The sequence below is a fragment of the Colossoma macropomum genome, unplaced genomic scaffold, assembly GCF_904425465.1.
Source record: "Colossoma macropomum unplaced genomic scaffold, Colossoma_macropomum, whole genome shotgun sequence".
NCBI classification, from domain to species: Eukaryota; Metazoa; Chordata; class Actinopteri; order Characiformes; family Serrasalmidae; genus Colossoma; species Colossoma macropomum.
Window position 1 is genome coordinate 44,666,734 of NW_023494793.1, and position 25,000 is coordinate 44,691,733.

General features: G+C 43.2%; 1 protein-coding gene and 1 pseudogene across 7 annotated transcripts in view; both read left to right on the forward strand.

Moving 5' to 3' along the window:
- prkcz (protein kinase C, zeta) overlaps window positions 1-25,000 on the forward strand; it is a 106,269-nt gene that overhangs the window by 76,637 nt on the left and 4,632 nt on the right. For all 7 annotated transcript variants that reach the window (XM_036579653.1, XM_036579655.1, XM_036579654.1 and 4 more), the window contains 10 exons: window positions 699-751; window positions 954-1,142; window positions 5,287-5,384; window positions 5,887-5,973; window positions 8,876-9,011; window positions 9,577-9,664; window positions 9,874-9,993; window positions 11,854-11,933; window positions 12,993-13,082; window positions 19,844-19,959. In XM_036579653.1, the coding sequence (XP_036435546.1) occupies window positions 699-751; window positions 954-1,142; window positions 5,287-5,384; window positions 5,887-5,973; window positions 8,876-9,011; window positions 9,577-9,664; window positions 9,874-9,993; window positions 11,854-11,933; window positions 12,993-13,082; window positions 19,844-19,959 (1,057 nt within the window). The remainder of the gene's footprint in view (window positions 1-698; window positions 752-953; window positions 1,143-5,286; window positions 5,385-5,886; window positions 5,974-8,875; window positions 9,012-9,576; window positions 9,665-9,873; window positions 9,994-11,853; window positions 11,934-12,992; window positions 13,083-19,843; window positions 19,960-25,000) is intronic.
- On the forward strand, window positions 10,741-10,843 carry LOC118814134 (annotated as a pseudogene).

Here is a 25,000-nt window from a genome sequence, read left to right on the forward strand (position 1 = left end):
GCCACTCGGGAGCCCATTCAGATATTGTTTTTAAGGCTGCAGAGTTTAACTGATCGCTGTGCACATTTCAGTCACCACCTTATTATCTCATAATCATCAGACCGTCTATCTGCACACAGACCGTCTATCTGCTCACCAATGTCTACTAAACGCAAACCGTCTGTTATCTGCACGGAAGTGTATTTAGTGTTTGAAGGTAGGTTATCTTATCAGGCCCTGAGTAACTGTTCCAGGTGTTCTGGGAGTCGAGATCAGGTGCAGATCCTGTTTGATGTCTCAGTGAAGATAAATGTTTACAAACAAAAACCAAAAGCATTTCAAAGTTTTTGTCACTAATTTTCTGAACTGGATCTGATTTGGTGTCTGAACTCTGAGCTGCTTTCTGGCGTCCACACGTTTCGTTCTTATTAAGAATCCCTAGAGGACCTGATAAACCAGTACAGACGTTTCAATGACTGAATATAAAACCATATTGGAATGGAATTGTGTAAAACTCAGTTTCAATGATATTGTTAATGTATTTTATGTTTATAGAATGTTAATACATATTAATTTGAATGGCAATATTTAATGACAGAATTATTATTATTATTGTTGTTGTTGTTGTTTTGGTGGTGCTGGTGTAAAATAATAATAATGATAACTGTTTAATATTGAACTGCTTAGTGTAATAAAATCCCCCTCTCTCTCTCGTTTAGTGCCCTTCTTGGCTCACAACCGTAAGGTGGATAAACCTGAGGATGATTCTGAGGTGAGGATTTACTGCCCTGTGGAAAAAGTTTATTAAGGAAGATTTAGACAAAATTACAGCAACAAAAGGAGACAAAGAGAAATAAAGTAATAAAAAGAAAAGAAAAAAGCAAAACACATAATAACAATATATGAATTAATTTATCTGAACTATAAAAATAAAACTGAATGAAGTAAAAACGTTAATCGTGTGTGTTGTGTAGGATCTGAAGGCGGTGGTGGACGGGATGGAGGGGCTGCAGATTTCGGAGGGTTTGGGTTTGGCTGATTTCGATCTGATCCGTGTGATCGGTCGGGGCAGCTACGCTAAAGTGCTGCTGGTTCGGCTGAAGAAGAACGAACACATCTACGCCATGAAGGTGGTGAAGAAGGAGCTGGTACACGATGACGAGGTGAGGCGCATCTCCACGGTAACAGCAGGTCAGACTGTGAACTGCTGGGATCTCTTACAGCTCAGCTGGTGAAACATCATGTTGTATTAGAGCTCCCAAACTCTGGAGCAGCGTTCCGAGGAATATCAGGAACACAAACACAACAGGAGCTTTAAATGTAGATTAAAAACGTTCTTTTGAGCTGGTCTGTGTCTAGAAGCATTGTAGCTCAGTTTCTCCTGTGTAAAACACGTCCAGAATTAAAATGAAAAGTGCTTCATAAATTAAAAACATTTTTTAATTTTATTATTATTATTATTATTATTATTATTATTATTTCCTGGCATGGGTCAAAAGGTAATGAGGTGTTAAAGACTGCTGAATGAAGGTCGGAGAGGCTCTGCTGACCAGTTTTCAAATTAAAAGTCCCTCATAACCCAGTTATGTCTGCTGCACGTTTGATATCTGACTACCAGATGGCGCTATTGAAACACTGTAATTCAGCACATTCTCAGCATCCTCAGATGTTCAGTACCCACAGTTCAGCTCCTCAAACAGGTTTAAAACAGAAGTATACGCATTTCTATACTATCATCTCTGAATATTTTCCCTAAATACTACACATGTATGTCCATACAGGCCATGTGTGCTGTGACGGTCATGCGGTGGTGGAGTTTGAGCGCAAATTCCCTCCATGCCTTTAGTGGGCAGCACAGTAATGTGACTAATAATTAAAACACGTCCAAACCTCGTTATTTATTGATGTGTTTTCTAACGCACGCTATCAAAGAGTAAACAGAGCAAAAGATGAGAAGTGTCAGCAAGTTAACGTCCTCACAGAGAGAAAGGCGGAACTTATAATCAGAGCTTATTATATGAGGTTCACACAGGGAGACGGGCGGAGAGAGAGGGAGAGTAAAGGGAGAGTTACAGAGAGAGAGACAGGCAGGCAGACAGACAGAGAGAGAGAGTACCGAGAGAGAGAGACGGACAGACAGAGAGAGAGACAGATGAGAGAGAAGTGTATGCTGTGCGTATGCAGTGCGCGCGTGTGTGTGTGTATGCAGTGTGTGTATGCAGTGTGTTTGTGTGTGCGTATGCAGTGTGTGTGGGGGGTGCATATGCAGTATGTGTGTTTATATGCAGTGTGTGTGCAGTGTGTGTTTATGCAGTATGTGTGTTTATATGCAGTGTGTGTGCAGTGTGTGTGTGCAGTGTGTGTGTGTGTGTGTGTGTGTGTAAGCAGTGTGTGGGTTGTGCATATGCAGTGCGTGTGTGTGTGGGGGTATGTGTATGCGGTGTGTGTGTGGGGGGTATGCGTATGCAGTGTGTGTGGGGGTGTGCGTATGCAGTGTGTGTGTGTGTGGGGTATGCGTATGCAGTGTGTGGTGTGCGTATGCAGTGTGTGTGTGGGGGGGGTATGTGTATGCGGTGTGTGTGGGGGGTATGCGTATGCAGTGTGTGTGGGGGGGTGTGCATATGCAGTGTGTGTGGGGGGGTATGTGTATGCGGTGTGTGGGGGGGGGTATGCCTATGCAGTGTGTGTGGGGGGGTATGTGTATGCGGTGTGTGTGGGGGGGTATGCCTATGCAGTGTGTGTGTGTGCGTACGCAGTGTGTGTATGCTGTGTGTGTGTGTGTATATGCTGTGTGTGTGTGTATGCAGTGTGTGTGTTTGTGTGTGTATGCTGTGTGTGCGTACGCAGTGTGTGAGTGTGTGTGTGTATATGCAGTGTGTGTGTGTGTGCAGTGTGTGAGTGTGTGTGTGCGTATGCAGTGTGTGTGTGTGTGCGTACGCAGTGTGTGTATGCAGTGTGAGTGTGTGTGCGTATGCAGTGTGTGTGTGTGCAGTGTGTGTGTGCGTACGCAGTGTGTGTGTATGCTGTGTGTGTGTGTATATGCTGTGTGTGTGTATGCAGTGTGTGTGTTTGTGCGTATGCTGTGTGTATGCAGTGTGTGTGTGTGTGTTTGTGCGTATGCTGTGTGTGTGTGTATGCAGTGTGTGTGTGTTTGTGCGTATGCTGTATGTGTGTGTATGCAGTGTGTGTGTGTTTGTGCGTATGCTGTGTGTGTGTATGCAGTGTGTGTGTGTTTGTGCGTATGCTGTGTGTGTATGCAGTGTGTGTGTGTGTATACAGTGTGTGTCTATACAGTGTGTGTGTGTGTGTGTGTATACAGTGTGTGTCTATACAGTGTGTGTGTGTGTGTATACAGTGTGTGTGTGTATACAGTGTGTGTGTGTATACTGTGTGTGTGTGTGTGTATACTGTGTGTGTGTGTGTGTATACAGTGTGTGTCTATACAGTGTGTGTGTGTGTGTATACAGTGTGTGTGTGTATACAGTGTGTGTGTGTATACTGTGTGTGTGTGTGTGTATACAGTGTGTGTCTATACAGTGTGTGTGTGTGTGTGTATACAGTGTGTGTGTGTATACAGTGTGTGTGTGTGTGTGTGTGTATACAGTGTGTGTGTGTATACAGTGTGTGTGTGTGTGTGTGTGTGTATACAGTGTGTGTGTGTATGCAGTGTGTGTGTGTGTATACAGTGTGTGTGTGTATGCAGTGTGTGTGTGTGTATGCAGTGTGTGTGTGTGTATGCAGTGTGTGTGTGTGAGAGAGAGAGCTGTGGCTGATTGGCGCTGTGCTGGATGTCGTAACTCTCGTTTGCTCTCTGAGTGGAACATTCTAGAACAGCGTAGAACAGAGTTGCAGTGGGAGTCAGTGAGCTGTTTACTCAACCAGGTGTTTCAGCTACAGCTGCACTGTGATGTGTTATTTGTGGTGTTACTGCAGTGTTTACAGGGGTCTAGGGGGTCTCACAGGGGTTTGTGGGGTCTCACAGGGGTTTGTGGGGTCTCACAGGGGTTTAGTGGGGGGGTCTCACAGGGGTTTAGTGGGGGGTCTCACAGAGGAATGTTGGGGGTGATGTGGTTGTTTGGGGTCTCACAGGGGTTTAGTGGGGTCTCACAGGGGTTTGTGGGGTCTCACAGGGGTTTAGTGGGGGGGGTCTCACAGGGGTTTGTGGGGTCTCACAGGGGTTTAGTGGGGTCTTTCAGGGGTTTAGTGGGGTCTCAGGGGTTTAGTGGGGTCTCACAGGGGTTTGTGGGGTCTCACAGGGGTTTAGTGGGGGGGTCTCACAGGGGTTTAGTGGGGGGTCTCACAGAGGAATGTTGGGGGTGATGTGGTTGTTTCGGGTCTCACAGGGGTTTAGTGGGGTCTCACAGGGGTTTGTGGGGTCTCACAGGGGTTTAGTGGGGGGGTCTCACAGGGGTTTGTGGGGTCTCACAGGGGTTTAGTGGGGTCTTTCAGGGGTTTAGTGGGGTCTCAGGGGTTTAGTGGGGTCTCACAGGGGTTTGTGGGGTCTCACAGGGGTTTAGTGGGGTCTCACAGGGGTTTGTGGGATTGCCCTGTGTAAATTCTTTGCTGATGTGAAGTCTTTACTTTGTTTCTGATGAATCTGTGAATAAAAGGCTCCAAATCTGTCCTGTGTAGAGTCTATATGGGGGGATATTATATGCAGTTCTGATTGTTTACTTTGGGGGTCTTTGCTGTAACAGTGTGTTAAACTAACCCCCCTGTGTGGAGGCTGTACTATAGCCTGTCTATCTCTCACTGTGAGCTGTCTGTCTGCTTCTAAACGCTGCTGTATTACACTCACCAAGAAAAGATTACAGTAATACAGGAGTGAATTCTGTACAGATCACTGATCACAAACACTCAGGATGGAGAAAGTGACAGTGACGTTGCCATAGCGATATGAGAAGATGACCAAAAGTGTGTTCCAGTGGAACCTGGTTACATACATCCCTGTTTGACCCCACATTAGTTTGTGTCCCACTCCCTCCTACGGCTCTTACATCTGTTAGGTTTCTGTTTAATCTTCCAAATTAAAATGTCTCTCTCTGTCTCTCTCTCCCTGCTGTGTCCTTTAAAGAGGAGAAAGGTGCTGTGTAGAACATGTTCTCTGTAGTTCTAGTGTTCTAGTTGTGCAGTTCTGCTGTGATGTAGTCCTGTGTTGTTGCGTATCTGAGTGCAGAGCTGGTTAATAACAGTGTAGCTACCGTAGTTTACAGTGATAGTGGTTAGTTTCTCTTCACTGATTAGAAGCTTAATTGTTCTGAACATGTTAACGTCTCTCTAACGTTCTCCGTGTTCTCTGTTCTGTAGGACATAGACTGGGTTCAGACGGAGAAGCACGTGTTTGAGCAGGCCTCCACCAACCCCTTCCTCGTGGGTCTGCACTCCTGCTTCCAGACGGAGAGCCGGTACGAGGCAGTAACACCCTAATCTTTAATATTTACACTTCATTCACTCCGACGCTGCAACATCTTGAATATAATAAATACAGTTTGTCTGACACTGTACCGCCTTAAAGTGATAGTTCAGCTAAAAACCAAATCCCCCCGGTACCCCCACCCCTGCCCCTGCTGAAGCTTCAGTCGAGGTGCGTTTTGGTGTCTGAAGTTTGCTTTTTTAGTTTTAGCTCTGGAGCTACGAGGCTAATCTAGCTAACAAGTAACAGAAGCTTATACCCCACCAGTTAGCATGGTGCTAACTGCATGGCTAAATTAACACACACTGTGTGGAGGTGTTCAGTGTCTCTAATATTGATTATGTGGTTTCTGACTCTGTATGACTCACTGTTATAAACATGTACATGTTTATTATGTTTACATTTGCACAGCTAAACACAGTACCAGCCTGAATTTTGGAGACTGAATTTCATTTCATTCCTACATCTTTATCTGTGGTTCTGTGATGTTCCAGGCTGTTCCTGGTGATCGAGTATGTAAATGGAGGAGATCTGATGTTCCATATGCAACGACAACGGAAACTTCCAGAGGAACACGCCAGGTACAGCGTTCACTTCAGATTCTCAAGCCCATTTCACACCAGGCGCTGTAACCGCGCCGCACGACGCGCGCAGTACCTATATTAACCGACGCAGCCTTTCACACCGGCCGCGCGTTACCGCCAAAATACGCTTTAGGTCTATTTCTGCCGCGTGTCGGGTGCAGCATGCCAGCAGTTTCTATGCAGAAACAGTGAAGAAATCCAAAGTCTATGTTATACAATCTAAATAAACACATCAACACATCTAGTTTTAAGTCTTTGACGGGTTGACTGACTGAAATCCTTTGAGTCGGTTAATGTTAACCTGCCTCTCCTCCTCTAGAGCTACATCATCTGGTGAGAAGGCCAGCAGCAGTCAAGGCAGCTAGTCAGGTTTTATTGCTGATCTCTTTGTCATCTACATAAAGTTTAAGAGTAATACATAGATAAAACAGACGTTCATATTACGTGAAAACGCAGCACAAACAGCAACCGCTCTGGCTTCACGACGCGTGTTTGTGCGTCCAGTGTGAAATACCAAGCGTCGCGGAGAGGTTCCGCATTAGCATTCGCGCCGCGTCACATCTGGTGTGAAATGGGCTTCAGTTTATGGCTGCGAATGTTACTGAGCTCCTGCTGGTGTGGATCCAGTTTACAGCCTGCCTAGAACGAGCGTGTTAGCATATTAGCTTATCAGCTCATTGGTTCACTATTTGGTCAATTAGGTAATAGTTAGTTTGTGTGTGTGATATTTTAATTATGTGTAATATTAATCAATATTTGCTGATAATTTAGTTAATATCAGTTCTTGGGCTGATAAATAATAAACCTACAGAGTCACAGAATAAAGAGTTTATAACAGACGTGAAGATGACAGCTGCTCAAACCCCCCCAAGTGCAGGTGAATGGGGTGGGGGGGATTCACATATGCTGATTTACATGCATATGTAAATCAGAATGCTAATCACAGATAATTATCGTACATATTCATGAGTCGCTTGTAAAAGTCCCATGAGTCTTTGCTGCGCGGCAACATGAAGAGGGTCTCGCATGTTTGGAAATGTCAGCACTCGTTTTTTTTTGTGATCCCTTTGTTTCTTTTTTTCTTGTGCATCTCTCTCAGAGTGACGGACGCTCTGACCAATCAGAGAGCAGCTCCACTCAGACAGCATCATCACAGCTTTAACGAGCTGTTTGTGTAAAACTCTTTAATAAACAGAAAACAGTGAAATAAACAGAGAAAACATAAATACAGTTTGATGGGTTTTTGGTTATGAATGTATTTTAATTTTAAAGGTTTAGAACTAACACTGTCACTTTGTTTTGCTAATTACACTGTAATTTAATATAATTAAATAAATTAATGAATAACAATGACATTTACTTTTCCTCTCTGTTTGTGCAGGTTTGAGTCACATCTGACATTTTCTGACAAAATTACAAAAATGTGCCAAAAGGATGTTTTTTTTTCTCTCCACAAAACAAAACTGAACACACAACCATAACTTTATAATAAAATTCGGATCATAATAAAGTATTTTTGCTCACAGACACCAAAGTGTTCTGGACTGACAGTTTAGTCAGTCGTTTCAGTCAGAAATGGTTCATATAAAACTACAGTCTGGCTCTGATAACTGAGACTCTGACCGTTTTCACACTACAGCTTTTCCTGGATCAGGTTCTCTGATCTCAGTTCGGTACGTTTGGCCGAGTGTGGGAGCTGCTTTCGAGCCCAGGAGCAGAACAGAGAACCGATCTCTGGTCCTCCTGAAGTCGAAGGTCTGGGGGAACTCTGGTGGGTCCGCTGTGTGTGAGGAAGCTCTCCGCTCCCGGTGCTGCGTCTGGGGCTGCGTGATTGGCTCATTCTATAACGTTACTGCTTCAGCTTATTTCATCACTTCCCTTTTGGAGTGTGGTGATGGGGATGAAGCTGCCGACCATTCTGCAGACCTGACCACAGAAAATTGACGTATGGAGTTGTCCCTCCCCCAACTGAGCCCAGAATCAGTGTGAAAACGCCCTCAGTCTGGCTTTACACGCTGAAACTTTCATGCAGCTAGTTGTATGTTGTGAGTTGCATGCAACATAATTTCTATGCAACTTGACAGCTTCACCAGGCAATTTAAAAACAATAAAAGTTGTGCACAACACTTTCAGTTAGTTAATCTAATTAGCAGCTCTTATTTTTATTGTTAGAGATCTTCTCGTCGTCTGCGAGGTGTCGTTTACACGTTTGCAGCATTTTTATCTTCTTCGTATATTTTTTCTGTTCTGTGTTTCAGTAAAAGATTTTCATCGTTTGAATCCCAAATTAAACCAAACACTGTGTAAAATTCAGGTAATTCATGTAAAGAGAGAAGAGATGAATCCAGCTGTGTAAATCACAGTAACAGCCAAAGAGGGAAAAACGCTGGAAGCGGCTGTTTAAACAGCTGTTAGCGTTATCTAGATAACACAGCAGCTTATAGAAACACAAACTCAGAAGTCGTTGTTGTTGTTTAATTGATCTGTTGAAGTTAATATTTTTTAAGTGTCCTTTCACTCGATTCTTAATCAGTGGTCTGATTGGCTGTTTTATGAAACTTGTTGCGTGAAGTTGAGACATTTGCAACTGTTGCAGCTAAGTTTCAAATAAATTGCAGTACGCTTTACATTATATCAATAATATTTTAGGAGCATTAATATGCAACTCAGGTGCAATTTAGTTCCATGTAGGTTTCAAGCAACTAAAGTTGCAAGTAAGTTTGACTGTGTAAGATGTGTGTGTGTGTGTGTGTATATATATATATATATATATATATATATATATACATATATATATATATACATATATATGTATATGTGTACACATACATAAGTTTTTTTTATGTGTGTGTGGTGTGTGTGGTGGTGTGTGTGTGTGGTGTGTTTGTGTGTTCTGCAGGTTCTATGCTGCTGAAATCTGTATCGCTCTGAACTTCCTGCATGAGAAGGGCATCATCTACAGAGATCTAAAACTGGACAATGTTCTTCTGGACCAGGACGGTCATATCAAACTCACGGACTACGGCATGTGCAAGGTGACACGTTTATAACACATTTATTCAGGCTGTATGAAGGACACAACACAGTAATACTGTCTAGAACATACAGCACCACTCAAACCCTAAAGACATTCCGATCCAAATATTTATGAGCAAATGCTTGAAATTTGTTTCTAAGATAAACATAATGAAGTTCATGGAACGACTTCATTTCCAAAATTAAACTTAAGATTCAGAATTATGTTAAAAAATACACTAAATAAACAAATGTAACTGGATTTACACAATATCCCAACATTCATTCCTTCATTCCTTCATTTATTTATGTTTGTATGTATGGATGGATGTTATTGTTAACAGCAGCCTGAGAAGTGACTGAGGGCAAAGTATGAATTAGAATTTTATTATAATCAATTTTGTTTATTATCAGTTAATGTTCCAAAATCAATGCAGTTGCATCCCTAACTTACTCAGATCCACACAACACTGCATTCTAACCCCCAATAACTCAGATAGTAGAATTCTTCTATAGAATGTAGTTTACAAGACGTAACTGAGACACGAACATCTACAACTCAAACTCATTGACTGTTTATTTCAGGAGGGAATCAGACCAGGAGACACAACCAGCACTTTCTGCGGCACTCCGAACTACATCGCTCCGGAAATCCTGAGAGGAGAAGATTACGGTGAGAGGAGGCATTACACTGCTCACTGGCCACTTTATTAGAAACACCCACCTTGTGCTTCCACTAATTGGCCACTTTATTAGAAACGCCCACCTTGCGCTTCCACTAACTGGCCACATTATTAGAAACACTCACCTTGTTCTTCCACTAACTGGCCACTTTATTTCTCTCTCTCTCTCTCTCTCTCTCTCTCTCTCTCTCTCTCTCAGGGTTCAGTGTGGATTGGTGGGCTCTTGGTGTGCTGATGTTTGAGATGATGGCCGGCAGGTCTCCGTTTGATATCATCACCGACAATCCTGACATGAACACGGAGGAGTATCTGTTCCAGGGTAAGATTTTAAACGTTATTCCTCATAGCGATACACGACTGACGGCGTCATGCAGCCCTGGAAACGTTTCCATGGTAACAGCATCACTGGTGGAAAAGGCTGGTTATCAGAGGATATCAGGGCTAATGGGTTATTTAAGATGATTTACGGCCTGGAGCTCAACACTGAGATAATGTGCGTTCAACAGTGGTAAAGAAAAGAAAAAAAAACGTGACCGTCGAGGATAAGAGTTGGGAAAATCTTGCCGGAACGCTGTGCTGACGCTGCAGTGCTGCTGATGGAGGCACAGAGTGTTCAGAGTGTTCTGTAGGAGAGCTCTAAAGAACCTGTTTATCTCGCAGTAGCTACTTCCACACACAGAGCACCTTCACTCACCAACATCGACTTTAACCTAATGACTTTGACATCGTGCTCAATCACTGTTCATTAAAAACAAGAAGACAAAACCGGTTACTGTTATTAATATTCTAATGATAACAATGATTGCCTATATAATCAGTAGCCTGCAGAACGCACACTAAATTTTAGCCCTTTCATTTCATTAAGCACTGATTTATAAGCTGTAAACACGATTTATTTGGTCAGCTCACAGGATTTAGAGCTGAACCTGAAGTGTGTCTTTCTCTGATGTAAGCAGCTCCCCCACAATGCCTTACTCTGTGTGTAAGGGTCCACATTTAAAGCATCCTCCTGCACGGTCACACTCCTAAAAGATGGTTCTTAAAGGGTTCTTTAGTCAAGACAGTGGTTGCTTCTCGGCCATTTGGCTAAGATCAAGTGTAGCATCTGTTCTTGTAAGTTTAATATCTGATAGGTTCCCTATACGAGGACTGGTACTGCAGTACCTCCAGGAGCGGTGCACAGTGGGCTGGAGGTTAGGCAACCAGCTTTGTGACCGGAAGGTCGCCGGTTTGATCCCCTGAACCGACAGTGCATGACTGAAGCGCCCCTAACCCCCAACTGCTCCCCGGGTGCTGTGAATAGGGCTGCCCACCACTCTGGGCAAGTGTGCTCACTGCCCCCTAGTGTGTGTGTTCACTAGTGTGTATGTGGTGTTTCACTGCACTGATGGGTTAAAATGCGGAGGTGAAATTTCCCTGTTGTGGGACTAATAAGGGTCACTTAAACTATATAGAACCATGAACACTCAAAGAACCATTTGCAACCATTTGTGAAATGGTTCTTCAGATTGACGGAGAATGTGTTGTATATGGTTCTATGTAGCACCACAGAGGGTTCTTTTATTGTTACAAGTTTGACCTCGGAACAACAGCAGATTCTATTCAGAACCCTATACACACATTCCTCAATAATCAACCTTATTTACTATCCAGAACCACCAGTGAACCTACATGAGTCTTCTGAGTTTATATGGAATGTTGATGATGGAAAATAGTGGAAAATCTGAAATAATAAGTTTTTTTTTTGGGGACTATTTTGCCTCACAGCGCCCTGCATGTATCCCTCCACCATGAATGGAGTTTCAGTTCTCTAAACTATCATAAAACAGTGTCTCAGTCATCAGGCAGTGAATTCATAACCATTTACTGTAGGAACTTTCTGTGAGGGAGCTTTTAGAGGTGGACGTCTGGTTCCTATCACCACCACTGTGAACAGTTCTGACTCGTTAAGTTTATCTAGAAACCAAAAACAGCTCTGAATGACTGTTTACATCTTAACCACTTAAATATGCAGAGAATTGTGGAAAATCGGTGGAGTATTAAAGTTTCCCTTTAATATTGTTTGTTGTTTCTTCTTCTGTAAAACAGCAGTTTGGATATGAAATAATGTTTTTATCACCACCAATAACTGATTTTATCTCTCTCTCTCTCTCTCTCTCTCTCTCTCTCTCTCTCTCAGTTATTCTGGAGAAGCCGATCCGTATTCCTCGCTCTCTGTCTGTAAAAGCAGCGAGTGTGCTGAAAGGTTTTCTAAATAAGGTGAGAGAGCATTCTCTGTCCTTTCTACACCTCCGTCCTCATCCCTCGCTCCTCTCCTCTGCTCCTCTTTCTCTCACTTTTCCTCTCCAGTGGTGCTTTTTGACCTGCAGGTGTTCTGAATAGTGAACAAGTCCTGCACCCGAAATAACTCAACGACCTGAACGACCTGAATGACCTGAACTCAGAGCAGAACCAGAGAGAGGAGTTTAAAGAGAGAGTTCAACCAATCAAATCACATTACACTTCTCTGAGTATATGATGGGTAGAGGTGTTTCTAATAAAGTGGCCAGTTAGTGGAAGTAGGAGATGTGTGTTTCTAATAAAGTGGCCAGTTAATGGAAGTAGGAGTTGGGTGTTTCTAATAAAGTGGCCAGTTAGTGGAAGTAGGAGTTGGGTGTTTCTAATAAAGTGGCCAGTTAGTGGAAGTAGGAGTTGGGTGTTTCTAATAAAGTGGCCAGTTAGTGGAAGTAGAAGGTGTGTTTCTAATAAAGTGGCCATTAGTGGAAGTAGGAGTTGGGTGTTTCTAATAAAGTGGCCAGTTAGTGGAAGTAGAGGGTGGGTCGGGTTGGCGGTCCATTATGCTTTTACCTTAATTTGTCAGTTTATTTGAACCAATTATTTTTAATGTACTTCTATGGGTAAAAGCTTCGTACGTTGTACTCTGCAGGTTCTAAGAGCCTGTTTAACGCAGTGCTGCTGTTCTCATCGTGCATTTTGGTCATTCACAAACCTGAATTTGTTAACAAACGTCAGAAAAATGACCTGTTGTTTACTGTGAAGACTCGTTCCTGTACTGTGATATTTTCACCGTCGCCCCCTCTCAGCTCACTGAACCCTGTGAGCTCATTAGTAAAGCCCTCCTGTACGGACGACTTTCAGAGATCTGCTCCTCAGAACTTCAGCAGATGGTATTTACTGTGTGTTTTGGTTTGATTGGACGGGCTCAGCGTGATTTCCTCATATTCAGAGAAACATGTTTCAGAGTTTTGTAAATATTTACTCTGTTCCTGAGCTGTTTAACTTTCTGATGTGTTTCTAATTGAATCCTTTGTCCTCCAGGACCCCAAGGAGAGGCTGGGGTGCCAGGTCCAGACAGGCTTCACTGACATCAAGTCCCACACGTTCTTCAGAAGCATCGACTGGGACCAGGTGAGAACCATTTCCCATAAACCCTGTTACTAAAGCACCTAAACAAGGACAACAGGTCTTAATAAAAACTTAATTCAGTACAGCGGAGGCCAGTTTAACCCTCTAAACTCTGAGCTCATTCTCTCTGGATCTGTTCATCTCTTCTTAAACTCTCCTCTAAAGGCTCTTCATATATCATGATCCTCATATGTTTCATATCTAAATGCTCCGTTATCTTCATCACTACTTTCCAAAACCGCTGCAGCAGCTTCAGCAGCTGTAAACTCTCTGCACGCCGTTTCACACGAGTCTCCGATGTGGACTGAATGAAGAATGAAGGGTTTCCGGCGTGATGGTCAGTCCTTAGTGATTTCCTGAGTGTCTGTTGGTCAGTTTCACACAGAATGTAGACGGACAGACCAATCCACCGGTTCCACACGGTGAGAGGCAGATGACGTGTATCTCAGCCCCTCTTCATAGGCTCATAACTCCGGATGTGAGTGTCGTATGATCTCGTGATCAGATGGAATGGAAAGGGCGACTCTACAGATTCAGGAAGTGTTTGAACTGGATTTCTGAGCTGGATCATCACAAAAAACCTATTAGAAACACAGAGAAACATCTAATTTGACGCACCAGCGAGTTCATCAACCCCAGAGGGTTAACAGTGTGGATATTATATTTAATAATTTTACAGCAGCCTCTGTTACAAAGTAACCATGTTTAAAATGTAAAAGGCACGCAAGTGTCATGTAGAGACATTGGCATGATTAATGGTTCTCTGCATGGTGAAATGGTTCTTCAAATTGATGGAGAATGTGTTAAAAATGTTGTGTGTAGCACCAAAAAGGGCTCTGCTGTTGTTATGATGAGCTTGTATAGAGTAGAAGAAACCTTTTTGGTGCTCTGTAGAACCATTTTCAAACAAATTCTGCATTGAATCATGTACAGCACAGTCTCCATTTCATTGTTCTAAATAGAACCATTTCCTTTACTAAAAACCCTTAAAGAACCATTAAAGATCTATTGTAAGCATGTAAAATAAAGAATAATTTTATAATTGACTATGGAGTATCAGCGTCACTCTCACACAGGTGATGATGGTGAATCGTGAGTGTGAAAGAGAGAGAGTTCTGTAGGAGTTTCAGTCTTTACTGAGTCAGGTCTGCAGCACTTTGTTAGTAGTGCAGTGAAGACGAGGCTGTACAGTGTTCAGGTACCTTAGAGGGGTTCTGGAGGTTGCGTGTTCCGTTCTGGAGGTTGCGTGTTCCATTCTGGAGGTTGCGTGTTCCATTCTGGAGGTTGCATGTTCCGTTCTGGAGGTTGCGTGTTCCATTCTGGAGGTTGCGTGTTCCGTTCTGGAGGTTGCGTGTTCCGTTCTGGAGGTTGCGTGTTCCGTTCTGGAGGTTGCATGTTCCGTTCTGGAGGTTGCATGTTCAATTCTGGAGGTTGCGTGTTCTGTTCTGGAGGTTGCATGTTCAATTCTGGAGGTTGCGTGTTCCATTCTGGAGGTTGCGTGTTCCGTTCTGGAGGTTGTGTGTTCCGATCTGGAGGTTGCATGTTCAATTCTGGAGGTTGCGTGTTCCGTTCTGGAGGTTGCGTGTTCCGTTCTGGCTATGATGGAAATGAAAGCATGTTTTGTAGGAGGAGGTGAGCAAACAGATAAAGAGCTTTGCTGATATTTCATTCGCTGTTCAGCAGTTTCATACAGCTGCTTTGATGGTTTGTGAATTTTCTATGAAGACATTTGAAGTATATTATAAAGGCTGAGTGTTTGGGGGAGGCGCTCCACGTGTAAACGGTAAGGAAAGACGGTGTATTCAGTATGAGATTTCTGGCAAATGGTTGCGTGTAGATGGCTGAAAATTGGTATGTGGGCAGTGAAAACTGGTTTAAGCAGTTTGAGTTGGTGTGTTGGATTGTGTTTTAAGAATATTCAACGCTATTAAATACTCGATGTTAGATAGCCAGAGCCGGACCGCCGGCCGACCTGCTAGAGGTTGTGTGTTAAATACTGGAGGTTCTGTGATAAATTCTGAGGGTGTGCAATAGTGAAATAATTGGAGTGATGTGGTCAGAATTTCTAGTTCACTGACCATATTACCGAAACATATTACCTCTGAAATCTGATCTGTTTGGTCTCCATGACGACTGAATTTCGGACAGTAGCTATTCCAGAATAACAGCTCCTACCTTCATAATCTCATCATGAACTCCAGATAAGAAAACAGCATCACACAAACATCCTAACTAGACTGAACCTCCTAAATCCTGTCCTAACTTTAGGATGAACCCCAACAGGGTCCTCACTTCTGTTTAAGGTCCGTTTCTATGGTTTTTAGGCAGCTGAGTCAGCAGCATAGTTCACTACCAGCATAATGAGCTCCATTTATCTCTACTGTAAAACGCTGCTTTCACTGTGAGATGATTTTCTTTTCTAACTCTGCGTTTTAAAGATCTCAGACGCTGCAGACTCGATCTCCACCGCCCCTCTGATCACCTTCGTGTGTTAATGTTGATGATGAAATATTACAGTGATGGTGGTGAATAATGAGGAGACGGAGCTGAACGTGTGTCTGTTTATTAGGAGGAGTAACGTTAGCGCGCTCGGCTAAAGCGTTTGGGAAATGGAGACTGAAACTGGGGAGCGGCGACGCTCTGATAAACAGCAGGGGGCGCTCTCACAGTATTCACTACTCACAGTTTATCACACTAGTTTAGTTTGACCTTTTTTTACATCAGTAACAGCAGCTTAACTCACATTTTAACAATATTCTGATGACGTGTTTACGTTTCAGCTGTGTGAGTATGGTCGGTTGCTGGGAAACAGACATGACAGTTGATTGGCAACCTCAGTCCTGTACTTTTAAGAATTCCTAACTAGAGATAAGATGCTGTAAGATCAGATAAGTTTCCTAAATTAGGATCAGATTTGATTCTGTAATATGGATGTGTAAAATCTTGACCTGTCAGATCTGAACTCAAGATAAAAAGAGAGGAAGTTTCTGTAATACGGTGACACTCGACCACCTGAGCAGTGGGAGCTTGTTTATAGATCTATAAAAGCTTCCAGCCAGAAGGTCATTTCAGTCCAGTCTCCAGGTTATAAAGACACACAGTGGGCTGTAATAGTGCGGTGATGACTGTTGTGTGAAGGTGGCAACTGTATAACACACACCATTACACTGTGTGTGTGTGTGTGTGTGTGTGTGTGTGTGTAATTACACAGGTAAGCTTGAGCTCGCTGTACAGAGAGTTCACACTGTCCTGACATCTATTCCTCTTCATCTGTTATTCTCTCTGCAGTGAGATCTCACATTTACACCTGAACAAACACACACACACACACACACACACACACACACACACACACACAGGAATATACACCGATCAGGCGTAACATTATGACCACCTCCTTGTTTCTACACTCATTGTCCATTTTATCAGCTCCACTTACTACATAGGTGCACTTTGTAGTTCTACAGTTACAGACTGTAGTCCATCTGTTTCTCTGATACTTTGTTACCCTGTTCTTCAGTGGTCAGGACCCCCATGGACCCTCACAGAGCAGGTACTATTTGGGTGGTGGATCATTCTCAGCACTGCAGTAACACTGACGTGGTGGTGGTGTGTTAGTGTGTGTTGTGCTGGTCTGAGTGGATCAGACACAACAGTGCTGCTGGAGTTTTAAACACCTCAGTGTCACTGCTGGACTGAGAATAGTCCACCAACCAAAAATATCCAGCCAACAGTGTCCTGTGGGCAGCGTCCTGTGACCACTGATGAAGGACTAGAGGATGACCAACACAAACTGTGCAGCAGCAGATGAGCTATCGTCTCTGACTTGACATCTACAAGGTGGACTGACAAGGTAGGAGTGTCTATTAGAGTGGACAGTGAGTGGACACAGTGTTTAAAAACTCCAGCAGCACTGCTGTGTCTGATCCACTCGTACCAGCGCAACACACACTAACACACCACCACGTCAGTGTTACTGCAGTGCTGAGAATGATCCACCACCCAAATAGTACCTGCTCTGTGAGGGTCCATGGGGGTCCTGACCACTGAAGAACAGGGTAACGAAGTATGCAGAGAGAAATAAAGCATCTCATAATATTATAATCAATCACTCATTTCTCAATTCTTTCTCCTAAAACATCCTTAGAAGAAGCAACTGTAACTGTAACATTAGGTTGAACACATAACGACTCTAAATGTAGGTATTGTGATATAAACTGAGTCTGTTCTACAGTTTCTCATTAGGCTGAATGAATAACTGACTCTAAATGTAGGTATTGTGATTAGAGAGTGTAGTGTACAGTATTGGCTCTCTGTATCTCTCTAATTCTACATTAGTAGAGTCTGTTAACACTCTTTAACCACAGAGACGCTACAGCAATGAGAGAGAGAGAGAGAGAGAGAGAGAGAGAGAGAGAGAGAGAGCTGGTCTGGTGCTGTAAGAGAGATGGAGCACCATCTGTTCCTGTTTGTGTGGATCAGCGTGGAGCACCTACCACAGGACACATCTCAGCACAGAGAGAGGAGAGAGAATTTTTCTCTTCTCTTCTCTTCCTCTCTTCTCTTTTCATCTCTTTTCTTCTTCTCTTCTCCTCTCTTCTCTTCTCTTTTCTTGTCTTCTCTCCTCTTCTCCTCCCCTCTTTTCTCTTTTTTCCTTCTCTTCTCCTCTCTTCTCTTCTTTTCTTTTCTCCTCTCTTCTCTTATCTTCTCTTCTTCACTACTTCTCATCTACTCCTCTCCTGTCCTCCATCCCTCCTTCAAATACAGACAGAACAGACACTTCAAGCACTGTTGCCACTCCATATAGTTATTTATTCTCCCTCCCAGCAAATAGGAGAGAGAGAGTGAGAGAGAATGAGAGTGAGAGAGAGAGAGAGAGAGAAAACAGAAAAGGAGTGAAAGAGAGAGAGAAAAAACAGAGAAAGAGAGAGAGAGACAGAGAAAGAGGAAGAAAGCGGTGGGTGACAGCAAGCGCACACTCGAGTATCGTATCATATCATTTACCACAGACACGCCCCAGTTTACCCTCATGTACAAATAATTTGCATAAAACACCCTAATTCACACTGATGTTTCAGTACTGAGCCAACAAAAAAAATGGACATGCACTGCGCCCCCTACTGGACAGAAATAAAGTAGCTTTATAGTGTTAAAGTTACAAGGATTTCAAAGAATAAAATGTGAACTTAACAAAATGCTGCCTTTTTCAGATAAAATGGTAATTATATTCATAAATAACTGGCTGAGTGATGATGATGCACTATATCACTAAACAGAACCTCATATTTCTGTTTTTGTTGTTTTGTACTTTTTTACAGAATTTAAAATGCCAGCTGTCCTTACAGCCTGCTAAAATTTCACGATGACCGGACCAATAAAAAAGCTCCAGAACCACTTTTAAAAAATCCAGTTCCGTTAACTTCCATTCAGAGTTGTTGAACGTAGTATGTTGTGTATTTATATTATGGAGTCATTGACTGAATCAGTAGTTACGTTTAGGGATCAGTAGTTAGAACGTACAGTCACAGCATTTCGGTTTGCACATAGAAAATAACTACGTCCACTTTAGTACGAGGACGACTGTCTGCAGTTATTGGTCATTATTATTTTCTATTTTTACTGTTGCTGATATTGTTGAATGAATGTTATTGAAAGTAAATAACAGTGTCAGGTAGTTTTCAGGTGGTTAAACTAAAACCCAATTTCCAAAAAAGTTGGGATGCTGTGCAAAATGTGAATTAAAACAAAATGCAATGATGTGCAAATCATTTAAACCCTATATTTAATAGTGCAAAGACAACATCACAAATTAAATAATAAATAATAAAGTACATTTTATTTTTTTTTAAATATAAGCCCATTTTGAATTTAATGCCAACAACACGTTCCACAAATCAACATTTGAAATTCTTTTTGGAAATCATGGACACTGTGTCCTCCGGGCTAAAGACCACTCAGCTTGTTATCAGTGTACAGTTCTAAAGCCAGTATTCATGATGGTGTAGGGGGGCATTAGTGCACATGGCATGGGTGACGTGCACATCTGTGAAGGCACCATTAATGCTGAACAATATATACGTGTTTTGGCAACATATGCTGCCATCCAGACGACGTCTTTTTCAGAGAAGGCCTTGATTATTTCAGTAAGACGATGTCAAACCACATTCTGCATGTATTACAGCAGCATTGCTCCGTATTAAGAGTCACGGTGCTAAACTGACCTGCCTGCAGTCCAGACCTGTCACCACTGAAAACATTTGACACATTATAAAATGAAAAATGTGACAAATGAGCCCCTGAACTGATGAGCAGCTGAAATCCTTTATCAAACAAGAACAGAAAACATTTCACTTTCTAAACTACAGCAGTGTCTCCTCAGTTCCCAAACACTTACAGAGTGTTGATAATGAAGAGGTGATGAAACACAGTGGTAAACAGGCCCCCGTCCCAACTTTATTGGAACGTGTTGTTGGCATCAAATTCAAAATGGGCAAATATAAAAAAAAAAATCATTGCATTTTATTTTTATTTACATTCTACACAGCGTCCCAACTTTTTTGGAAATGGGGCTGTATAACGCTCTAGTTTACACACTACCAGACGTGAGTTTGATCGTACAGAATCGCTGAAGCTGAAACTGATCAAAGGTAAAACTGTGTGTGAAATCGGCGCTTATTTTCCGTTCGGACTGAGCCGTGATGAGGGGGGTCAGTGCGATTCGAGCGCTGTGTGTGGATGTTTAAGGTGTCTGTGCTGTTTTTCAGCTGGAGCAGAAGCAGGTCACTCCGCCGTTCAAACCTCAGATCACAGACGACTACGGCCTGGACAACTTCGACACGCAGTTCACCAACGAACCCGTGCAGCTAACGCCGGACGACGAGTGAGTGACCGCTCCACACAGACACAAACACTGGCTATGAAGGCTTTATGACACTACATAGGATCTATATGATTTATATAGTAACTATACAGGTTTATATAGGATCTATAAAGGTTTATAAGGGGTCTATGAGGGTTTATATAGGATCCATAAAGGTTTATATGGGGTCTGTACAGGTTTATATAGGACCTATGAAGGCTTTTAGTATTTTAAACATTATTATAAATGAGATGTTTCTCATTGTTTCTATAAATATCTCAGGAGTGATGATAATATTTATCTACTATTTTATTCATACATTTAGCTGCTGTTGTGATCCTGAGACCTTTAAACACTAAACAATTCGTCCACATCAGTAACGCTGTTTTCACCACTGATATGAAGAATTTCTAAAACCAGACCTAAATGTTTCAGCTTTAGGGCTGAATTGTCTCTGTACGCAGAGCTGCAGGTCAAAAGGGCCTCATTACAGAGCTGAGATTGTTCTGAACATTGATATACACTATAAGGACAAAAGTATTGGGACACCTACTCATCACACCCACAGGAGCTTTTATGAATCCCAGTCTAAATCCATAGGCATTAATATGGAGCTGGTCCCCCTCTGCAGCTCTAACAGCTTCCACTCTTCTGGGAAGCTTCTATAAGATCTGTCTGTGGGATTTTCTGTCCATTCATCCAGAAGAGCATTTGTGAGGTCAGACACTGATGCTGGACGAGAGGGTCTGGCTCACAGTCTCTGTTCTAGTTCATCCCAAAGGTGTTCAGTGGGGTTGGGGTCAGGGCTCTGTGTTGGCCGTGTGTCAGAGGCTGCATCCTATGACAGAGCCATGTTTGAACTCTCTGAGCTCTTCAGTGCGACCCTCTACTGCCAGTGTTTGTCTATGGAGGCTGCAAGGCTATGAGCTTGATTTGATCCACCTGTTAGTAATGGGTGTGGCTGAAACACCTGAACTCAACAATTAGGAGAGGTGTCCTAATACATTTGTCCATACAGTGTTTAACATGTAGGTATCATGTAATATGCAAGAGGCTTTAAAGGATAATATAACAAGATATGCAAAAATCAAGAATATGCGACTTTTTTAAAAAAATTGTCCACAATTAAATGGTTAAGATGTAATCAGAGAGGTTCAGAGCGGTTCAGAGTGGTTTGGTGTGAAACGCTCTGTTCTAGATAAACTTACCGAGTCAGAACTGTTCACAGTGGTGGTGATAGGAACCAGACGTCCACCTCTAAAAGCTCCCTTACAGAAAGTTCCTACATGAAATGGTTATGAATTCACTGCCTGATGACTGAGACACTGTTTTATGATAGTTTAGAGAACTTAAACTCCATTCATGGTGGAGGGATACATGCAGGGCGCTGTGAGGCAAAATAGTCCCCAAAGAAAACTTATTATTTCAGATTTTCCACCATTTTCCATCATCAACATTCCATATAGACTCAGAAGACTCGTGTAGGTTCACTGGTGGTTCTGGATAGTAAATAAAATGTCTATATCTGTGTTGTAGTCATGGCGACCCCTGGTTCCTATCACCACCACTGTAAAGACATCTGAACCATTTCACACCAAACCGCTCTGAATAAGTTTTTGAGGTTGGTGGAGTTCCCCTTCAGTACCCAGCTCGTAGGTTAGTTTAGTGTGATGTAAAGATCTGACCGCTGGTTTCAGCTGCTTTGTGTGCGTCACTGTTGGCCGAGTTGGTCCGAGCTGTGAAACGCATCGATTTTCTCTCACACAGCGCAAAACATCTCCAAAAGCTTTAATGGAAACCAGAGTGATTTATCGCTCCTGCTGAATTCATCAGAGAGACGATTATGTAAGAACAGGAGCGAATCACAGCTGCAGCGCTGAGACTGACGCGTTTAATAAGCGGGATTTCCAGCACTAAATATGAATTAAGCAGCGTGCGGAGTGCGCGAGGATCCATCTCACGGGTAAAAACGAGATGGAATGTGTTCACCATCTGGAGCCTGTCATCGAGAGGTGATGATGTCATATGGAAATAAGCCCTGCTAATGTTCTAATAGCTTTACATTATGAGCTGTGCTGGAAAGAACCTCTCTGGGAAGTAGAACCCAGAACTGCACCTCACTGATCCTTCAGTTACAAAGCAGAGCTCATCAGATCACTCACCCCTACTGTTAGCCTTCCTATAGGTGTTTCTAATAAAGTGGCCAGTTAATGGAAGCACAAGGTGGGTGTCTCTAATAAAGTGGGCAGTTAGTGGAAGAGTAAAACTGCCGCCCCCCTTCAGAAATCCGGGCGGTAATGGCCGCGAGCGCTGAGTGAGACTGAATGAGAATTCAGAGTGGGTGGGCAGTGAGATGGGAAAGAGCGTTTGGAGCTTGTTTGCGTGGTGTTTGTTTTTGTGGTCTTGGGTGCAGGAGATGGGGCGGGGCTTTGAGCTGCTGCTGTGTTTGAGCTGCAGTAGAGGGTCTGATCTGATGGGCGGAGACGTTGGGGGGATTCCGCAGGAACGCTGTTTTACATTAACATGAAACGATGAAGCTCCAAACAAAGGAGACAGAAAGAGAAGCTCAGATACTCTCGCACAGTTTCAGCTAGACTTTCAGACACACTCACTCGTACAGCAGCCTGGCCTGAGTTTGTGTGTGTGTGTGTGTGTGTGAGTGTGTGAGTGTGTGAGTGTGTGTGTGTGTGTGAGTGTGTGAGTGTGTGTGTGTGTGGTAACCCATTGTGTGTGAGAATATTTTTATTAGTGTGTGAGTGTGCACTAGTCTGTATATTAGTGTGTGTAATTAACCTGTTGTGTGTCTGTGTGTGTGTGTGTGTGTGTGTGTGTGTGTGTGTGTGTGTGTGTGCACTAGTCTGTATATTAGTGTGTGTAATTAACCTGTTGTGTGTGTGTGTGTGTGTGTGTGTGTGCACTAGTCTGTATATTAGTGTGTGTAATTAACCTGTTGTGTGTGTGTGTGTGTGTGTGTGTGTGTGTGTGTGTGTGTGCACTAGTCTGTATATTAGTGTGTGTAATTAACCTGTTGTGTGTGTGTGTGTGTGTGTGTGTGTGTGTGCACTAGTCTGTATATTAGTGTGTGTAATTAACCTGTTGTGTGTGTGTGTGAGTGTGTGTGTGTGTGTGTGTGTGTGTGCACTAGTCTGTATATTAGTGTGTGTAATTAACCTGTTGTGTGTCTGTGTGTGTGTGTGTGTGTGTGTGCACTAGTCTGTATATTAGTGTGTGTAATTAACCTGTTGTGTGTCTGTGTGTGTGTGTGTGTGTGTGTGTGTGCGCGCTCAGTTGTCTCACTTAAGTCAGGGCTGATGAGGCTTCAAAGTGGCGCTACAGACACATCAAACAGAGGAGTGGGTGAAGATTAAAGCTCTGACAGATCTGGCAGACTGAGAGAGAGACACAGACAGGGAGAAAGAGAGAGAGAGAGAGACAGACAGGGAGAGAGAGAGAGAGAGAGAGACAGACGGAGAAAGAAAGAGAATACAGACAGAGTGAGAGAGAGAGAGAGAGAGACAGACAGGGAGAGAGAGAGAGAGAGACAGACAGAGTGAGAGAGAGAGAGAGAGAGAGAGAGAGACAGACAGAGGGTAACTCCTTGTTACAGGTTCAGTCTCCCGGATTATTTGAGCGTTCCAGCTGAGGGAGCGCCGCTCGGCTTCCGTCACTCCACAGATTTTTATACGTGATTTTTAACAGACGGAGTAAAAAGACGTCACAGCACTTAAATATGATTCACCAGGTTTTAACGTTTCTACACTCGACTAGGAGATTCTTTATTTTCACACATCCCAAAAAAAAACAATCTCTGAAAACAGTGACGTAACAGGAGAGCAGGACATCCTGAATCCCTACTGTTCAGTGTTTTGGTTCCGGTGGTGACGGAACAGCAGACAGAGGTCAGTGAGAGACGCTGGAGTTTCCCTTTAATAGCTCGTCTCTCTGCGCCGCAAGCAGAGATGTGAGGGTTCCTCTCTCTCTCTCTCTCTCTCTCTCTCTCTCTCTCTCTCTCTCTCTCTCTCTCTCATCTGCTAACGCTTTCATGTCCTCTGAAAAACATTTGCTCTGTTGAGCGGTTTGTTTGTGTTGGTCAGAGGCCAGAAGTTCCTCCTTCTTTCTCTTTTTTACTTTGTGTCTTTTCTTTTCTTTTCTGTGTGTTTTTCTGCTCTGGCTGTGACTCGAGCTCCGTATTACAGCGTTCAGACATCAGTCAGCTGTGACCTCCTGGGCTCTGAGATTTTCCGCCTCAGGCCGTTAAACCCGCACGCCGCTCACCGCAGCTTCTCTACCGGGTTCAGTTTTTCAGCAGGTGCCATTCAGAAACTCCAGCCGAGAAGAATTAAACAGAACCAGTTTACTTAAAGACACTTACACAGGCGGGTTCTGATGCATAAATACAGATTTAAAATTACGTTCAGTTATTTGACACGATAAAAAACCCCAGAACCCCACACTACTGAACCACACACTGATGAACCTCACCCTACTGAACCTCACACTACTGAACCTCACACTGATGAACCTCACACTACTGAACCTCACACTGATGAACCTCACACTACTGAACCACACACTGATGAACCTCACCCTACTGAACCTCACACTACTGAACCTCACACTGATGAACCTCACACTACTGAACCTCACACTGATGAACCACACACTACTGAACCTCACACTGATTAACCACACCCTACTGAACCTCACACTACTGAACCTCACACTGATGAACCTCACCCTACTGAACCTCACCCTGATGAACCACACACTACTGAACCTCACACTGATGAACCTCACCCTACTGAACCTCACCCTGATGAACCACACACTACTGAACCTCACACTGATGAACCACACACTGATGAACCTCACACTACTGAACCTCACACTGATGAACCTCACACTACTGAACCTCACACTGATGAACCTCACACTACTGAACCTCACCCTGATGAACCACACACTACTGAACCTCACACTGATGAACCACACACTTATGAACCTCACACTACTGAACCTCACACTACTGAACCTCACACTGATGAACCTCACACTGATGAAC